This window comes from Schistocerca piceifrons, chromosome 7 (assembly GCF_021461385.2).
Source record: "Schistocerca piceifrons isolate TAMUIC-IGC-003096 chromosome 7, iqSchPice1.1, whole genome shotgun sequence".
In the NCBI taxonomy this organism is placed as follows: Eukaryota; Metazoa; Arthropoda; class Insecta; order Orthoptera; family Acrididae; genus Schistocerca; species Schistocerca piceifrons.
In genome coordinates this window covers 413230676-413248157 of record NC_060144.1, presented here as the reverse complement: position 1 = coordinate 413248157, position 17482 = coordinate 413230676, and the positions used below count along the sequence as shown (strand labels likewise).

At 38.0% G+C, this 17482-nt stretch overlaps 1 protein-coding gene across 1 annotated transcript in view; it reads right to left on the bottom strand.

Moving 5' to 3' along the window:
• The window catches only part of LOC124804848 (synembryn-A), a 133519-nt gene that overhangs the window by 57081 nt on the left and 58956 nt on the right, over positions 1-17482 (bottom strand). Inside the window, exons 4-5 of the mRNA XM_047265199.1 lie at positions 11043-11332; positions 6306-6463 (exon numbers count right to left, since the gene is read on the bottom strand). Coding sequence (XP_047121155.1) covers positions 6306-6463; positions 11043-11332 — 448 coding nt within the window. The remainder of the gene's footprint in view (positions 1-6305; positions 6464-11042; positions 11333-17482) is intronic.

The window sequence follows — 17482 nt, the reverse complement described above, 5'->3', positions numbered from 1 at the left end:
AGTACACAGATGTCCTCTATAAAGAGGAAGACTTGTCTGATGATGTGACAGAACTTAAAACAGCTTTGGAAGACTTAAGATCAAATAAGTAAGAAAGGATACACAAACTCCATCAGAATTCCTAAAATCACTGGGGGAAGTGGCAACAAAACAACTAATCACGTGGGTGTGTAGAATGTATCAGTCTGGCAATATATCATTTGATTTTCAGAAAAATATCATCCACACAATTCTGAAGATTGCAAGAGCCAACAAATCTGAGACTGCTTAACAGCTTCCGAATCAAAGTTGCTGACAAGAATAATATACAGAAGAATGGAAAGGAAAACTGATGATGTGTTAGATGATGATCAGTTTGGCTTTAGCAAAAGTGTGGGGATCAGAGAAGCAAATCTGATGTTGAGTTTGATAATGGAAGTGAGACTAAAGAAAAATCAAGACATGTCCATGTTCATAGGATTTGTTGACCTGGAAAAAGCGTTCAATAGTGTCAAACGGTGCAAGATGTTCAAAATTATGAGAAAAGTACGGATAAGCTAACGCAGAAGATGGGTAATACACAATATGTACAAGAGCCAAAAGGAAACAATAAGAATTCAATAAGAATGGAAACCAAGAATTAAATGCTCAAATTATAAAGGGTGCAAGACGGGGTTGTAATCTTTTGCTCCTACTGTTCAATCTATACATCGAAGAAATAATGGTGGAAGTTAATGGAAAGTTCAACAGTAGAATTAAAATTCAAGGTGAAAGGACATCAATAATAAGATTCACTGATGACATTGCTATTCTCAGTGAAAGTGAAGAAGAATTACAGGACCTTCTGAATGGGATGAAGAGTCTTCCGAGTACAGAAAATAGATTGAGATTAAATCGAAGAGATAAAAGTAATGAGAAAAAGCAGAAATGAAAACAGCGAGAACCTTAACATCAGGACTGGTGATCATGAAGTAGATGAAGTTAAGGAATTCTGCTACCTAGGCAGCAAAATAACCCATGACAAACTGAGCAAGGAGGACATAAAAAGCAGACTAGCATTAGCAAAAAGAGCATTTCTGGCCAAGAGACATCTGCTAGAATCAAACATAGGCCTTAATTGGAGCAAGACATAGCTGTGAATGTACGTCTGGAATACAGCATTGTATGGTAGTGAAACACTGTGAGAAAACTGGACCAGAAGAGAATCGAAGTGTTCTGGTGTAACCAAAAGCGCCAGAACGAAGATAAAGAATGGAAGATCAGAGAAGGCAGTGAGACGATGTTGGCCAATGGTGTGCTGATTAGGACCACACCACGACGAGAGCGACACCTGCAAGAAGTGAATATAAGCGTCACTCCTGACAGCCTCGGCTGCTCAGATCAGCTCAGTATACAGACATTAGTGGAATGTATTTGCAGAGCATAGCACGGCATAGCTGAGAGTGTTACAATCCATGTCCATTGCTTGTTTGGACTTTATCTATTGTGACGAGCATTACTTGTTTGCATGTTGCCCATTGCGTGTGACTACTCCTTTAAATCTCCAAGTTAAGTATTGTCAATCTGATTTATTGAAATAAAACTACTAATGTTACTTGCTTGAATTGCTGTATAGCATTCCAAGAATGCAGCATCCTTTAAGGCACCCTATACGAGACAAGTGGGCAAGGGCCAAAAGCTGACAACGAGAATCCTCCGAACTCCCTGCTGACAGCCATGGACATATTTTTGCAGGCACCTTAATTCTCTCGTCTTTACTTTGCAGGAGCGTTCGCCATGTTTGTTAATCAGTGTTTTCAGATGGGCGATGCAGAACTTTTCTCAGATTTTGTCATTATTTAGATTGCTTGCCTAGCATATTTTTTGCATTTGTGTCTTCCAACATGCCCAACAATCCTGTCCCACCTCCTGCTCTGGCAGCACAGCCACAAGTGTTAGAAGCCACACAGCTAATGCAGATGTTTCAGTTTCAGACGCAGCAAATATCAGCACTATTCAACATGGTGCAGCATCTACTTGCCAACACTGCACGCCCGACGATACAAGCACTGCCTACTACAGCTGCTATACCATCTTTTTGACAGTTTTGTGACCAAGAAGAGGAATGGCTCGAGTGGTTATCACAGTCTGACGCACATTTACTGGCCCACAATGTACTAGGTACTGTGAAACTTCCGTATCTATTATCTACAGTAGGAAGTACAGTGCTCCGCCTCATGCAAAAACTTTTCCTAACACCACTCCGAATGAACTTGATTAAGGCCAGGTTGTACAATCACTAACAAACTATTACGACCAACAAGTGAATGTGGTAGCAGCTAGGTATCAATTCTTTAACAGCAAAAAATGGTCAGAACAAACTTATCTTGAGTGGGTAACAGATTTGCAATGTATGACAAGGAAATGGAAATTTAAATGTGTTTGTGTGCTTTATATTCGGATGTTATGTTACGTGATGTGATTGTGTACAATGTACCTAATGTCAAAGCCAGAGAACACATTTTGAAACAGTCTGATCCATCATTTCAGCAGGTAATGCAAATACTAGATCAGTACAATTCCGGTGCCTATTCGACTCATAAATTTGAGTAGCTAGCTATTTGTCGGGTTGAGTCCCTTAGCTGCGATTACCCCATTCTGCACTGGTGGTGTGCGCTAAGCACACCGAGTAAACAATCTTCCTTGTCGCATACACAGTTCACTAAACAGGCAGCTACACAGGCAAACAGAGTTAAGTCTTGCCCTAGGTGTTATTCATGCCACAAACACCAAGACTGCCCCTCCCGACAAGTTCAGTGTTATGCTTGTGCTAGGACGGACATGTGAAAATCCATATGTTTGCAATGGAACAAACATAAGAATTCAGTCCACTCATAAAACTCTAGTCACAAGGCCCATGTCATTAATGCAGTATATTCCAAGTCTGCAACTAGCAAGCGTGCAGTTTCTACAGTGATATGTCAGTCAAATAAACTTTTTGTTCATTTACTTATTTGTGGGAAACTTGTGAAATTTCAGTTGGACACAGGTGTCTCTGTCACATTGCTAAAGTGTCACACATATGAACTGTTAGGCTCTCCACACCAATCTAAAACTAGCACACAGCTGACAGATTATAATGGATACGACATTCCCGTTCTTGGAACATGTACTTTGCCTGCCATGTATCGCTCGCATATGCGAACGGAAATTTTTACAGTGCTACAATCACATGAGTGTGAGAATATATTTGGCCTTGATTCTTGTGATTTGTTTGGCTTTAACATTCAGGACAATGTGTTGTCAGTGTCTGCATTCAATGCAAAAGACAGTGTAGCTAGCATGCTAAAAGAATTCCTGGAATTCTTTCCTGGAGGTTTAGGAAAAGCTAACCATTTTGCTGCACATATTACGCTGAAAGACAATGCTCAGCTGAAATTTTGCCAGGCCAGAACTGTTCCCATTGCATTATGGGACAAAGTCACTGCTGAACTTAAGGAATTGCAAGATCCTGGAGTTTTAGTGCCCATATCAGCCAGTCAGTGGGCTAATCCACTGGTTTTTCTCCCCAAACCTTAAGGTCGCATTCTCCTCTGTGTTGACTTTAAGCCAACCCACAAATTCTCATTGATACCATCCATTGCCACGCCCAGAGGATCTCGTTGACAAATTAGGCACTGGATGCTACTTTTCAAAAATTGATTTGCGCCCGATGAAGAATCTTAAAACGTGTCTGTAGTTAATACTCATTTGGGCTTGTTTAAATATTTGCATTTGTCTTTTGGCAGTGCTTCCACACCCGCCATTTTCCAACAGTATTTGGAACAGCTGACTGCACAAGTGCCAAACTCTTCACACTATTTGGACGATATTGTTGTAGCAGGTCGTACACCTGAAGAACATATTGCAAATTTACATGCTTCGTTTCATGTGTTGTCTGATGCAGGACTGAAGTGTAGACTGGATAAGTGCGATTTCTTTTTTTTTAAACCTGAGTTGCAGTATCTTTGTCATGTCATAAATCAGTCAAGGTGTCCATCCTCTTCAGTTGCATTTGTTAACCATACGCGACTTGCCAGTTCCTCGCAATATCACAGAACTGCAGTCAGCCTTAGGGAAAATGAACTCTTACATTCGGTTCATACGGACTGCTGCACAAATCGCAGCTCGATTGCATCGCTTGCGTTGCAAGAATATCCCCTTTGTTTGGACAGATGAGTGCCAAGTAGCTTTTCAAAAACTTAAAGATGCATTGCTCAGTGATCGATGCTTAGTTCACTTTGATCCAGATGTATTGCAAGTTGATGCTTCCTCTTATGGAATCGGTGCAGTGCTTTTACACCGAATTGGTGATAAAGACAGACCTACTGCTTTTGCATCAAAAGTGTTGTCCAAAGCTCAGTATAACTATTCACAAGTTGAGAAAGAGGCATTGGCTATTGTATATGGTGTCACCAAATTCCACCACTATTTGTATGGCAGACAATTCCACTTAGTAATGGATCACAAACCTCTACAAAACAACTCCAGTTCCTGTACAAACTGCCCAAAAATTGCAAAGATGGGCTTTGTTGTTGTCTCAATACCAGTACGAGATTGTGTACCGTCTGACAGCTAAACATGATAATGCAGACACACATATTCACGTCTTCCGATTAGACCTGACATAGACTTTGATGCTTCTGCTGCATCTTGTTGTCACATCGATGCTCAGGATTCTGAATTGCTTCAGTTATTTCTGCTGCATTATAGAAAAATTGCACAGGCCATGGAAGCTGATTCATATTTGAACATTTTGCTCAAGTACATTCCCACATCTTGGCCTGATTCCTTGTATAGCACAAAGAATTTTGTAGTGCACCGATACTTTGCATGTTGGCATAGCCTTGCTTTACAGAAAGGTGTAATCCTTGTTCAAAATGACAATGGACAGTCACCTGTGTTGATACCTAAAGCTTCGCAAAAAGAAGTGTTGCAGTTACTTCACCAACGACACTGGGGCACTGTTTGTATGAAACAGTTAGTGCGTCGACACTGTAACAGGCATGGTATGGACACCCAAATAGAACAGATGACGTCACAGTGTCACGCATATGCCGAAAATCAGTCTGCTCCACCACAAAAATGCTCTTCTTGGCTTAAGTAGCAATCATCATGGCAACATGTGCATATACACTTTGCGGGACCTTTTTGGAACACTCGTTGGTTGATTGTGGTTGACTCATATAGCAAGTTTCCTTTTGCTGTACCAATGAACTTGACAACATCACATAGCACAATTCAGGTTTTGTCATCGATTTTTTGCCTCGAAGGTTGACCTGAAGTACTAGTGTCAGACAACAGACCTAAGTTCACCTCAAATGAATTTGAAACATTCTGTGAGTGCAATAGCATAAAGCAACGAACGTTTTGTCAGAACATTCAAGCAGCAGATGGCCAAACTTCGGTCCGCACACACCAAGGATCAAGCACTGCAACAGTTTCTCATCTCATATCATTCCCACCAATGGGATGGACAATTGCTGGTGGAATTGCTTCATGGCATCGCCATCGCACACTACTCCACCTTCCTCAGCATCCAGTGCCGAAGGAAGGCTGCAAGTATCGCTTCGCATCGCACAGCATTGTCTTTTACAGGGTCTTTAGCGGCAGCAGACAGTGTATGCGAGGCGGGATCATCCACTGACTTGGCGCATGCATGTATCATGTCCAGATGGTTTGCAGCACCGCCATCAAAATCAGCTTCACCTCTGTAACATACACGATGATCTTTCAGACTCTCTTCCCCCAGATTAACGGGTCCAGTGGACAGCGCAGCCACAGCAGCCACCAGTTGGTGTCATCATGACACCTTGGGTCAACCCCATGGAGACGCAACCTTCGCCTCCTCTCATCCTACCAATTGAGCTGGACCCGCCCACAACACAGCAGTCATCACCTTCTTCATCCAGCTAATGAGAGCAGGAAGTGGACGCATACCTTTCTCGTCGTTTTCCGGGGGCACGTTACCACCAGGGGAGACTTACCATATGGGATGAAAGAAGTCTTTCCTTCTCATCCCATATGGTAAGTCTCCCCTGACCCACAGTTCTGGGTGACTTTCCTGAAATCTACTTCTTTTCCTAGACCTCTCCAGTCCTTTCCCCTCACCCCTCTTCCTTCTGCCTGGAGAAGGAGCCACTGGCTCTGAAAGATTGCCAATTACAACTGTCTTGTGTGTGTGTGTGTGTGTGTGTGTGTGTGTGTGTGTGTGTGTGTGTGTGTGTGTGTGCGCGCTGCTGCTGCTTGGTGAGTAAATTTTTTATCTATCCAACTAAATAATTTTGTCTTTTAGTTATGCAACTTACATATTCAATTCAGCTGGGTTACTTGATTTGAGAAGCAACAGTTGATATAAAATTGCACCCAAACGTATGTGGTGCGGTTCTTCTTCAGTCTGATTTGCTCCCAGAGAGAGATTGAATAACACTTTCAAAATCTCACAGACAAACTGGACTTGTTCACCCTGAAACATAAAAGCATATAAACTGCTTTTGCAATGCTGTTCTGTAAATGAACACTAAAATATTAAATGTTTGGAGAACAGCAGTACTAACTCGGCTTCCCTTGCAGAAATAGCTTAGACTTGCAAGAAATGCAAAATAATAATTCACCAGATCTGTACAAAGATGAAAAATGATTGGCATAAATGTGTTAGAAGAGAACATTATATTGACTTCATTGTTTTAAAAATGTCAGTTCTTGTAATTTAATTCATTTAAGGTTAGTTATTTTAATGCTGAACTGTAAATAAACATGCTATAGCTAAACCAGAAACCAGAATGGCAATTCTTGTGTGAATGGCTGGAAATACACACAATACCAGGCTTCCAGAATAAGTTCAAAGCGTACAAACAGTTTTCTTTAGATAACTAATAACTGGGGAGAACTGGGATATGGGCTCCGTAGAGGATAGTTCTAAGAATGTTTTGTAAACACACAAAATGCTTTAAACAGTTTATAGTTGTTTAAGATTAAATGAGTGAGGCACAAAACTGAATATAAACTGCAGAAGAAATTAGACAGAGGTCAAAGACTACTGAGTTATGTATCATAAATTAGAAAGAACAGAGATAAAATTACAAAAAAATAAGAATACAATTTATGAAAGAGAAATATTTTGTAGAAATTCACACAGTATAGGAAAAATTCTTTAAAGGGACTTATGACACAGCATGTAAAAGGATAATAAATTTTTCTCTCTTTATTTGATAGTAACTTCTTTTTGTATATCCTTTTCTACACAGAACATTCAACTGAGAAAACTAATAAATTATGGGAGAGAATTTCTGGCCAGTTATCACCTTCAGGAGGCAAAATGTATAGTACTGTTGATAGAAACATGTGTAAATAAAACTGAACCATTATCCAAGCTTTCATTACTAATATATCCTTCTTTAGGGAGGGGAAAGGGATAGTTTGAGGAAGGTTTAAAAGGAAGGGTAGGTCAGTCACACACTGGTGAATCCTTCTCATCCTATTAGTTCAGAAAGTTTGGTCCTGTGAGCTTGGATAGTGCAGCACTTTGATTTTTATGTGTGTATATTGGTAATAAAACTCATTTTACCTCCTAAAAATAACTACTGACCACAGATTCTGTCCCATAATTTATTACTTATCAACAGTAGCTTCCAATCCCATCATGATAATTATACAAGGGAATACACATCACATGGCAATGTGGTGAAAGGAGAAGCTTGTTACTGTTATTGTTGTGGTTTTCAGTCAAGAGACTAGTTTGATGTAGCTCTCCACAGTAACCTATCATGGTCATCTATCCTGTGCATGCATCGTCATCTCCAAATAATTACCACAACCAACATCCATCTGAACCTGCACACTGTACTCATTCCTTGGTCTCCCACTACAATTTTTACCCCCAACATTCATCTCCAAATTCAATCAATCGATCCTTCCTTTCATTCAAGATGTGCCATACATTTCTTTTCTTCCCAACTCAGGTTCAGTACTTCCTCACTACTTTTGCAATCTGTAGTTCAGCTTTCTTCTATAGCATCATATTCCAGAAGCTTCTGTTCCTTTTTTTCTGAAATACTTTTTATCTACATTTCACTTCCACACAAGACAAATATCTTCACAAACCTACCTAACACTTAAACTTATACCAGGCTTTAACAAATTCCTCTTTCTCAGAAATGCAGAAATAATTTCATTCTACAGTCAGTCTGCATTTTGGTTGAAGTCATCAGTCTTCTGTATTTTATAATGTTTCTACTTCAGTCATCATCAGTTATTTTGCTGCCCGAATAGCAAAACTCATCTACTACTTTTAATGTCTCATTTCCTAATCTGGTTCCTTCAGTATTGGATGATACAATATGACTGCATTCCATTATCCTATTTTGCTTTTGTTGATGCTCATATTATAACCTCTTTTCAAAGCACTATCCATTTCGTTCAACTTCTGTTCCAAGTCCTTTGCTGTCTCTGACAGAATTGGAATGTCATCAGTAAACCGTTTAGTTTTTACTTTTTATCTTCCTGAACTTTCATCATTCCCTCTCCAAATTATTCTTTGGTTTCCTTTATTACTTCCTCAATGTACAGATTGTTAAACTTCATGGATTGGTTACAACCATATCTCACTCCCTTCTCAACTATTGCTTGCCTTTCATGTTCTTTGACTTTTATAACTGCTGTCTGGTTTCTTTATAGACTTTATATATCCTAATTTCAAAGAGCATGTTCCAGTCAGCATTGTTAAGAGTTTTATCTAAGTCTACAAATATTATAATGTAGGTTTGCCTTTCTAAAACCTATTTTCTAACATAAGTTGTGGGACCAGTTTTGCCTTGCATGTTTCTACATTTCTCCGGAACCCAAACTGATCTTCCCAGATGATAATTTCTACCAATTCTTCCATTCTTCCACAAATAATTCATGACAGTATTTTGCAACTGTGACTTACTGAACTAACAGTTTGGTAATATTTGCACCTGTTAGTAGTTGCTTTCTTTGGACTGGGAATTGTTACAATCTTCCTGTCTCATACATCTTGCACAGCAGATGGGATATTTTTGTCATGGTTGCCTCTTCCAAGGATCTTCACAATTCTGAGGGAATGTTGTCTACTGCATGGGGATTGTTTTGCCTCATGTCTTCCAGCACTCTGTCAAACTGTTCTCACAGTAACACATCTCGCCTTATCTTCATATACTCCCTCTTCCCTTTCTATAATATTGTTTTCAAGTTCATGTCTCTTGTAGAGCCCCTCTACACATTCCTTCCTTCTTTCAGCTTTCCCTAGTTTGTCTAGCACTTGCTTGCCATCTGAGATTCTGAGAACCATACAGCCGCTTCTCTTTTTCTCAGAAGGTCTCTTTAATCATCCTGTAGGCAGTACCTATCTTTCTTAGTTACACAAGCTTCTCCAGCCTTGCATTTGTCTCCTAGCCATTCCTGCTTAGCCATTTTGCACTTTCTTCTAATCTCATTTTTTATATGTCTGTATTCCTTTTCAACTGCTTCACTTACTGCATTTTTATAATGTCTCCTTGTATTGATTACATTCAATATCTCCTGAGTTATTTAAGGATTTCTAATAAGACTTGCCTTTTCACCTACTTGATCATATGCTGCCTTCACTATTTTATTTCTATTACCCATTCATCTTCTATTGTGTTCTCTTCCCTTGTTTTGGTCAAATGTTGCCTAATGGTCCCTCTGAAACTCTCAAAAACTTCTGGTTCTTTCATCTTATCCAGGTCTCATCTCCTTAATTTTCTACCTTTTCACTTTTTTAAGTTTTAACTTCCAGTTCATAACCAATAACTTATGGTCAGAGTCCACATCTGTTCCTAATAATGTTTTACAGTTTGTGTAAAATGTTATGGGAAATTTATTTCCCCCAATGTGCCAGATGTACCCATTATTTCCAACTCATATGTTATAATGATTTTACCTAAGACCATGGATCATTGCAAAATAAAACACCCAACAAAGGTTTCTAACTTTTAATGTAAACCTTGATTATTTCAGTGTTTGATAACATTTGTTGTTGCTTCTCACTCCACCACCCCTCTACAAGAGAACATTGGACATTTGAGATTTTCTTTACTAATTCAGATTTTTCAGTAGGTTTCTTATTATTGTTAACTAATTGCTTTTTTACACTGTAGGAGCAGTATCACTATATACAACTGTTACAATTAGATTAATAATATTTCATCCCACATAAAAAAAAAAAACGGGGTTGAATATTTTGTGTCTCATTGCGCCCACTCTTCCACTACAAATTGACTAATATAAAAGAAAGTGAAGCAACCACCAAAACTGTTCAAATCAAGACAGACACAACAAAAAGGCTGCTAGACATTTAAGCTTTCAGCCAAAAGACCTCCTCCTACAGTAGGAAACACACACACCGGCCTCAGTGGCTTGAGAAAGTGGTCACGTGTGTGTGTGTGTGTGTGTGTGTGTGTGTGTGTGTGTGTGTGTGTGTGTGTTTGTGTTTGTTTTCTTCTTTGGAAGACAGCCTTTTGGTTGAAAGCTCAAATGTATATCGATCTTTTTGTTGTGCCTGTCTGGGATGCAACATCTCTTCTTTATTCCATATTTTGAAATGTGGTAGTATGAAGCAAAACAAGAAAAAAAGGCCATGGGCTCTAAAATGCATACCTTAACAGCTATTCAGTTCTGTGAAATGCATCTTGTGTGTTAAGCTCTTTTCTATTATGACTATTCTACAGAATGCCGTAAACAAACAAGAATACAATATTTATTGAGAAGCAGCAGAGCTTCCAATGTACCAAACTGCATTAAATCAGACGCGACTGTAAACATCGCTGCAAATCAGTCTGTCACCACAATCTTTATTTCGCCCTAACATTCATTGTTTTTGCTAATCAGGATGTATAGAGAATGAAAAGAATGTGCACAAAAGAGGAAATATGGGCTTGGAAATGGGCATGTGTGGTAAAGATAGGTAAAACAACACTCTAAGGATTAATTTACAGATAGTTGGCCACACTTATGATGAAGAATGAAGATTAGTGTATACATTTAAGAAATTTCACATTATTTACCGTTAGAGGTTTCCCTTTGGATTCTTTCAGTATTAAGTCCAAGCTCTCCACTAAATATGTATACCCATGAAGAGGGCCCCGCAGAGTGGGTCTCACTGATGAACACAGAGCAGTAATTAAAAACAAAAGCTTCATGTCAAAATATTTGAGAGTAATAGGCCAGCCACCTTCAGGATATGTTCGCATCCGTATAATCACTGCTTCCACAGCATGATTTTGGCCACAAATCGCTTGAGCTTGTGGACTGTTATACACAATATTGCAGAGAGCCTTTAAAGCCTCAAGCATCACTGAAACAAAGAAATAATTAATGAATAAATAAATGAAGAGAAAGAAAATGACACACACACTTTGTAAATACATCTTCATAATTATGACAATGAATTTATTTTGGTAACTAGACCATCCTGTTAAGTCAAGCTTGGAGAGTAGTTAATAAAATAAGGATTTTTCTTCTTGCCACAACAAGCACAAAACAAAGAAAACTCTTGCTGAAAACTAAATTAAATATGTCACCCAATGCAAATTTTGGTACACAATGTCCCTTTCCAAATGCAAAAACAAGGCGCAGATGAGTAAAATGTTAATCCAGTGTGTCTCAAATGCAGGAAAACACATTCCCAGCAAGATTGTGCATGGAAAGTGCTACATACAGAAAAAAGAATGCTTCTTCCTTTTAGGAAATATATGTTATGACCCTCTCCCTCTTTTAAATATGCATTCCTGATTGTGCCAGTGTGGACAGCACAGTTTTGGTGAATGCTATGGCAGTTGCAAAAATTTTATAAGTGCACAGAGAAATAATTGTAACTATGGACATAGCTTTACTTTCCAGGGTTACTAGATGTACGAGTGCAAATTTAACTATTTACCATTTGAACTGACACTAATACTGTCAGGATGCCAATTCGTTGGTACTCTGCTTCGTATTGTTTATCTTACAGAATCTGGTGCTAGATGGTGTTGGCGTGCTGATTACAGATGCTCTTTGACTCGAGCTGTGTGTAGGTTGATAGCGATTGACAATTGAGCATCATTTCAGTGAAATATTAGCGTTCGATTATTCCCACTTTTGCATCGTATGTTTACTGACGTCGTGTTTTGCAGTACATGTTTACATTCTGTTATTACATTCTACGTTCTTGTTTTTGCACACTACTGTTATTTATCATTGTTTCTGTGTGTTTTTCTTCATGTTAAGCGTTTACAGATTGTTTATTTTCTCTGCTTTTTGTGAAAAATGCGACCTACACCAGGCCACAGCAGAGGACTTACCTACGAAGAAATTTGCGAACTTTTAGAATGTACTAGTGATACAGAATGTTTAAGCAAAAGTAGCAACAGTTCAGAAAGTGACAGTTATGTACTTGATGATATTGTGAACGAAAGTGAAGACGAAATGGAAGATGTACAATACACTGAAGTAATTGCGCCTGAAATACTACAGCCATTGCCACGTCCATTTCACGAGCTGCCGGGACCAAAACATATGCTGCCAGCAGGATCTCCTGTGACAGAATATTTCAATCTATTCTTTACTACAACATTGCTGCAGCTTATTGTAACTGAAACAAATTGCTCAGCTAAACAGTTTGTAACTAAACATGCTACATTGTCCAAACCATATAAGAAATGGAAGAATGTGACAAGTACCGAGGTAAGAGGTTTTATTGCTTGCATACTAAATATGGGACTCAATAAAAGGCTCACAATGCTCTCATACTGGAGCACAAAACCGTCACAGGCATTTCCATGGTTTGGTAAAATGTTTTCTGCCCACCGATTTAGGCATCTTATGAAATTCTTTCATCTTGTGGATAGTGAGAAATGTCCAGCACCAAACCATCCTGATTATGACCCATGTATCAGGTACCAGCCATTGGTAAATCATGCTAATAACATATTTAGACATCATTACCACCTCATGAACAACTTAGTATTGATGAGAGTCTAGTTGGTACTAAAGGTCACACTTCCCTATTACAGTATTAGCAACTGATGATCTTCGTGGTTCTCTGGATTTGAGAAAACTTCCAGAGAAGAAAGAGTCAAGATGCTGTGTGTGTAGTAGTGAGGGAAGGAGAAGGTCAAGAACTGTTTGCAATAGATGTAATAAGGGGTTACATGGTGAACATTTTCCTGAACACAAATGCTAAGTCATACTGTAGACACGGAAATTCTGTAATGTTCTCTTCAAATAAATAATTATTATCTTTCTAAATAATAACACAAATTTCATATCCCTCATGTCATTTTACTCACAAATGTGTGTGTATTCTATGGACTGTAGTTAGCCTTCTTAAATTGAAGCACAGTGTTGGATATATGGAATCAAAGTCAAATTTATAATATATAAAAAAAAAAATTATTTGGACTGTCACAATCAAAGTCATTTGAAACATCATGCCATAATATTCTACATACTTTTATAGATAAGTGATAATTTTTTCATATTTTTAAAGTGAATACTGTATGATATATGGCAATTTAAATAGAATGTGGCATAACAGTATGAATACGCAAGACATTTTTAGCACACACCACTCCAAATCGGCTGACTGCAAAAGGGTTAACAAATACTGCTCAAAAACTTTTCCTTTTGTTAATAATATAATTTATATGTATTATAAAAGTGTGTGTGTGTGTGAGTGTGTGTGTGTGTGTGTGTGTGTGTGTGTGTGTGTGTGTGTGTGTGTGGGCATGTGCGCCACATCTCCTCCTAAACCACTGGACCGATTTCAACCAAACTTGGTACACATATCCCTTACTGTCAGACAACAATCAACAATTGCTGTGGGGGGTAATAACCGACTACCTACCAGAGTTCAGGAGATATGACATCATAAACAATGCGATAAGAGAAAAACTGCATCTTTCACAATGTTTAAATGTATTACTTCTGTGCTACTAACCATAGTCACAATAAATCTCACAGGCAGAATCTGCATGTGTTGCTAAATGTGTGAACACAAGTATATCACAGAATCACTCACAGTTCAGAAGATATGGAGTCATTAACAGTGAGATACATGAAATACTGTCACATCATGCATGATATTTAAATTTATCACTTCTTTGTTAATAACTTTATTCACATCATATTTCACTAACAGTATTCAAATATGTTCCTGAATGACCCTACACAAATATATCATACTGTGAAACATAGTTCAAACAGATATGATGCCATAAACACTGAGATACATGAAAAAAAAAAAGGCGTATCAAGCATGAAGTTTTAATATATTTAGTCTTTACTACAAAAACACTTCTATAGTCAAGTCAACTTAAGGAAATCCTTGACACCTGGCAGCAGTTTTCAAAGCTTTAGCTGCAAAACACAAATGGTTGTATGCGAAAACAACAGCCATCTATAAAGCTATGAAAAGGTGTTGCCATAGAGATGTTTACAAAATTGTGTTGTAGATACACGAAGCAACTGCGCCCAGCATACAGAAACTGTTCAGATCATGTTTCTTAATTTGGATGCTATACATTTGTACATTATGCATATTTCTTTCTATGACTGTTTCATTATTTTTGAGAGGTGTTTTCGCAAATAAATGGAAATGAAATTTTTTCAATACTTCACTACAAACACAGTTTTTTTGTTTTCATTTCTTAAAGAAAATTGCAAAATGAATATCTGGGCAATGCTAGTTTTTTTAGCTACTAACAAAAGATTTAAAACAAACATGCAATGGATAAACCAATAATTGGTAGCAATATCCTTCCATGATTTGCACGACGGAAATCCTTTGACAACAAATTTGTAATCTATTAAAGGGCGTGTAGGCTTTTTCAACAGATTACTAATGATATTTGCCAAAATAAAAAAGATAAACACCAAATATCAACTCCATAGAGATGTGATCCGTAGTAGTGTAGATGAATGAGTGCTCATAGCTCTTAAGGTATGCACTTAAGAGCGGATGTTCACCCTTGTCAAATCCCTGAATACTGATCATCCCTCCTGACACACACACACACACACACACACACACACACACACACACACACACACACAGGGTGCCTCTCCCAGGAGTCATCAAACATTTATGTGGCATTTCAGCAGATATTTGCAATTTTGTTTCTGCAATGTACAGCTGGAGTCAGCCCAAACAAATACTGCTCATCACATCTTTCATGAGATGCCCAGCATTAACAGAAAGCATTCGTTTGTTTCTCATAAGAAATAAAACAATCTTTGAAGTTGAATTTTATGTGGTCATTTGATCAAGTGGTCCCAAATTAAACTAGCTCAATGTTTGTTTTGTCAATATATATTAACAGGGACAGTAAAACATGACGAATAACTAGTACTTCAGGAACTACCAAGCAGCACCCTGGCCCATGATGAGTGCTATAGCCTTGCAGCAGTGCTGCTCAGTCACTGCTGGAGTACTGGTTATTCTTTGTGTTTTACTGTCCCTGTTACCACACATCGATAAAAAGAATATTGCAATAGACTAGTTTTGGACCACTTATCAAATGAGTATGTAAAATTCTGCTTTAAAAATAATTCTCTTTCTAACGGAAAACAAATCAGCACTTTCAGTCAACACTGAGAGTTGCATGAAATACATGTTGAGCTGTATTTGCTTGGCTGACTCCAGCTACATATTACTAAAATGAAATTAAAATTATCTGCCTTACACATATAACAGATGAAATTGTTACTCTATATCACAATGATGCCCTTCCACTGTATAAATGCTTCTTAACAAAGAGGTGTGCTGGTCTTTTGCCATACCCTTTGACTCAACTTACAATAAAATAAAGACATAAAAAAAATCTTACGAAAAAATAAAGACATAAAAAATCTTACAAAGCAATTGCAGACATGGACACAAACCACACCTGACACAAAAGATGACTTATGGACTGTAAGATTCATCCACTGAGTGAAAAGAGGAGCAGAGTTGGCGTTAACAGAGTATTTCAGAATTAAGGAAGAAAAATCACAGAACACTTTGCAACGTGGGACTGAATGGAGCAGGGTGCAATACAATCTTGAATTAAATGCCAGTCACAAATAAGAAATGAAATTTTATACAATCAAAATTGGCAGAGAGGACAATCAACATGCCACAGAAAAAGGTTAGTACACAACAAAAACAGAAGAATGGATGAAAAAATGGACAACAAATAGTGAAAAAGGAGAAGAAAATAGTAAGCAAATGGCAGAAAAGAGCAGCCTGAGGTGTGGGCACAGGAGTCATTATCTAATTTTGGTTGCAACTGCAAAACATTCCCATGCACAAAATCCACTCAAAACTCAGTTGACTCTAAAACTGCATTTTTCATCTGATGCTTACCAGATAGATAAAAAAACAAATCTGCCCCTACACAACAGAATAACTGTCTGCCCATGTCTATCTCTTCACACGGGATAGCATATATGGCAATTAATATGTTGTAGTAACAAGATATTCATCATGTTAGAAAATTTTCAAACTTTATCCTTGGTTAAACAATGGTGGCCCTCTTCTTGTGTCACTGCAGTTCCTCTCTGCTGCCATTCAAATGTAGAAAATCAATCAGGCTAACTTCGTCATCCCCTCCCCCCTTCAATCATTTTTGTCTGCAAGACCTTCGATTACGCAGAACCATTAGTAGCACCTATGTTCACAGGCAATAATACTTAAATTCATTTTTAAGAGTCCTCTACCCTACTGAAATACCTAGACTATCTGAAGTATTCACTTTTGCCTATGAACTATATACACTCAAAAAACAGGATTCAGCCACACAACTAAAGAGTGATCATTATATTAAAACCCAAATTTAACCATGGTGACTTCCTACTTCATTTACACCAAATACACTAGCTGTCTACCCTCTTCCAGAGATCAAAAAGCATATCAATGATGGCATTTATAGATGATTTTATTATTTATTGTACAAAAGTTTAATTCATATATTACCAGCACTTATCATTTCACCAATTCTCTTGTACCTATGCCTATTTCACTCCCTCCCAATGAATTGCTTATTGCAATTGATGGTGTCTCCCAGTACACAAATAAGTCCATTGTCTGTTTACTACCTAACACTACATTAGACAGGGTTCCAACAACACCACTCATGGATGACATCTTAGATGCAGTTTGTGATTTTGCTTACATAGATCCAAATTTTGAAAGCAGGTATTTTGAGGTTTGGCCATTCACCATTATGCAAATGGAGAGAGAGAGAGAGAGAGAGAGAGAGAGAAGTATCTGTAACTAATCACAAATTAACGATATCAATATAATAGAGGGAAACATTCCACGCGGGAAAAATATATTTAAAAACAAAGATGATGTGACTTACCATACGAAAGCGCTGGCAGGTCGATAGAAACACAAACAGACACCTCTTTGTCTTTAAATATGTCCGCTTGTGTCTGTATATGTGTGGATGGATATGTGTGTGTGTATGTGTGTGTGTGCGCGAGT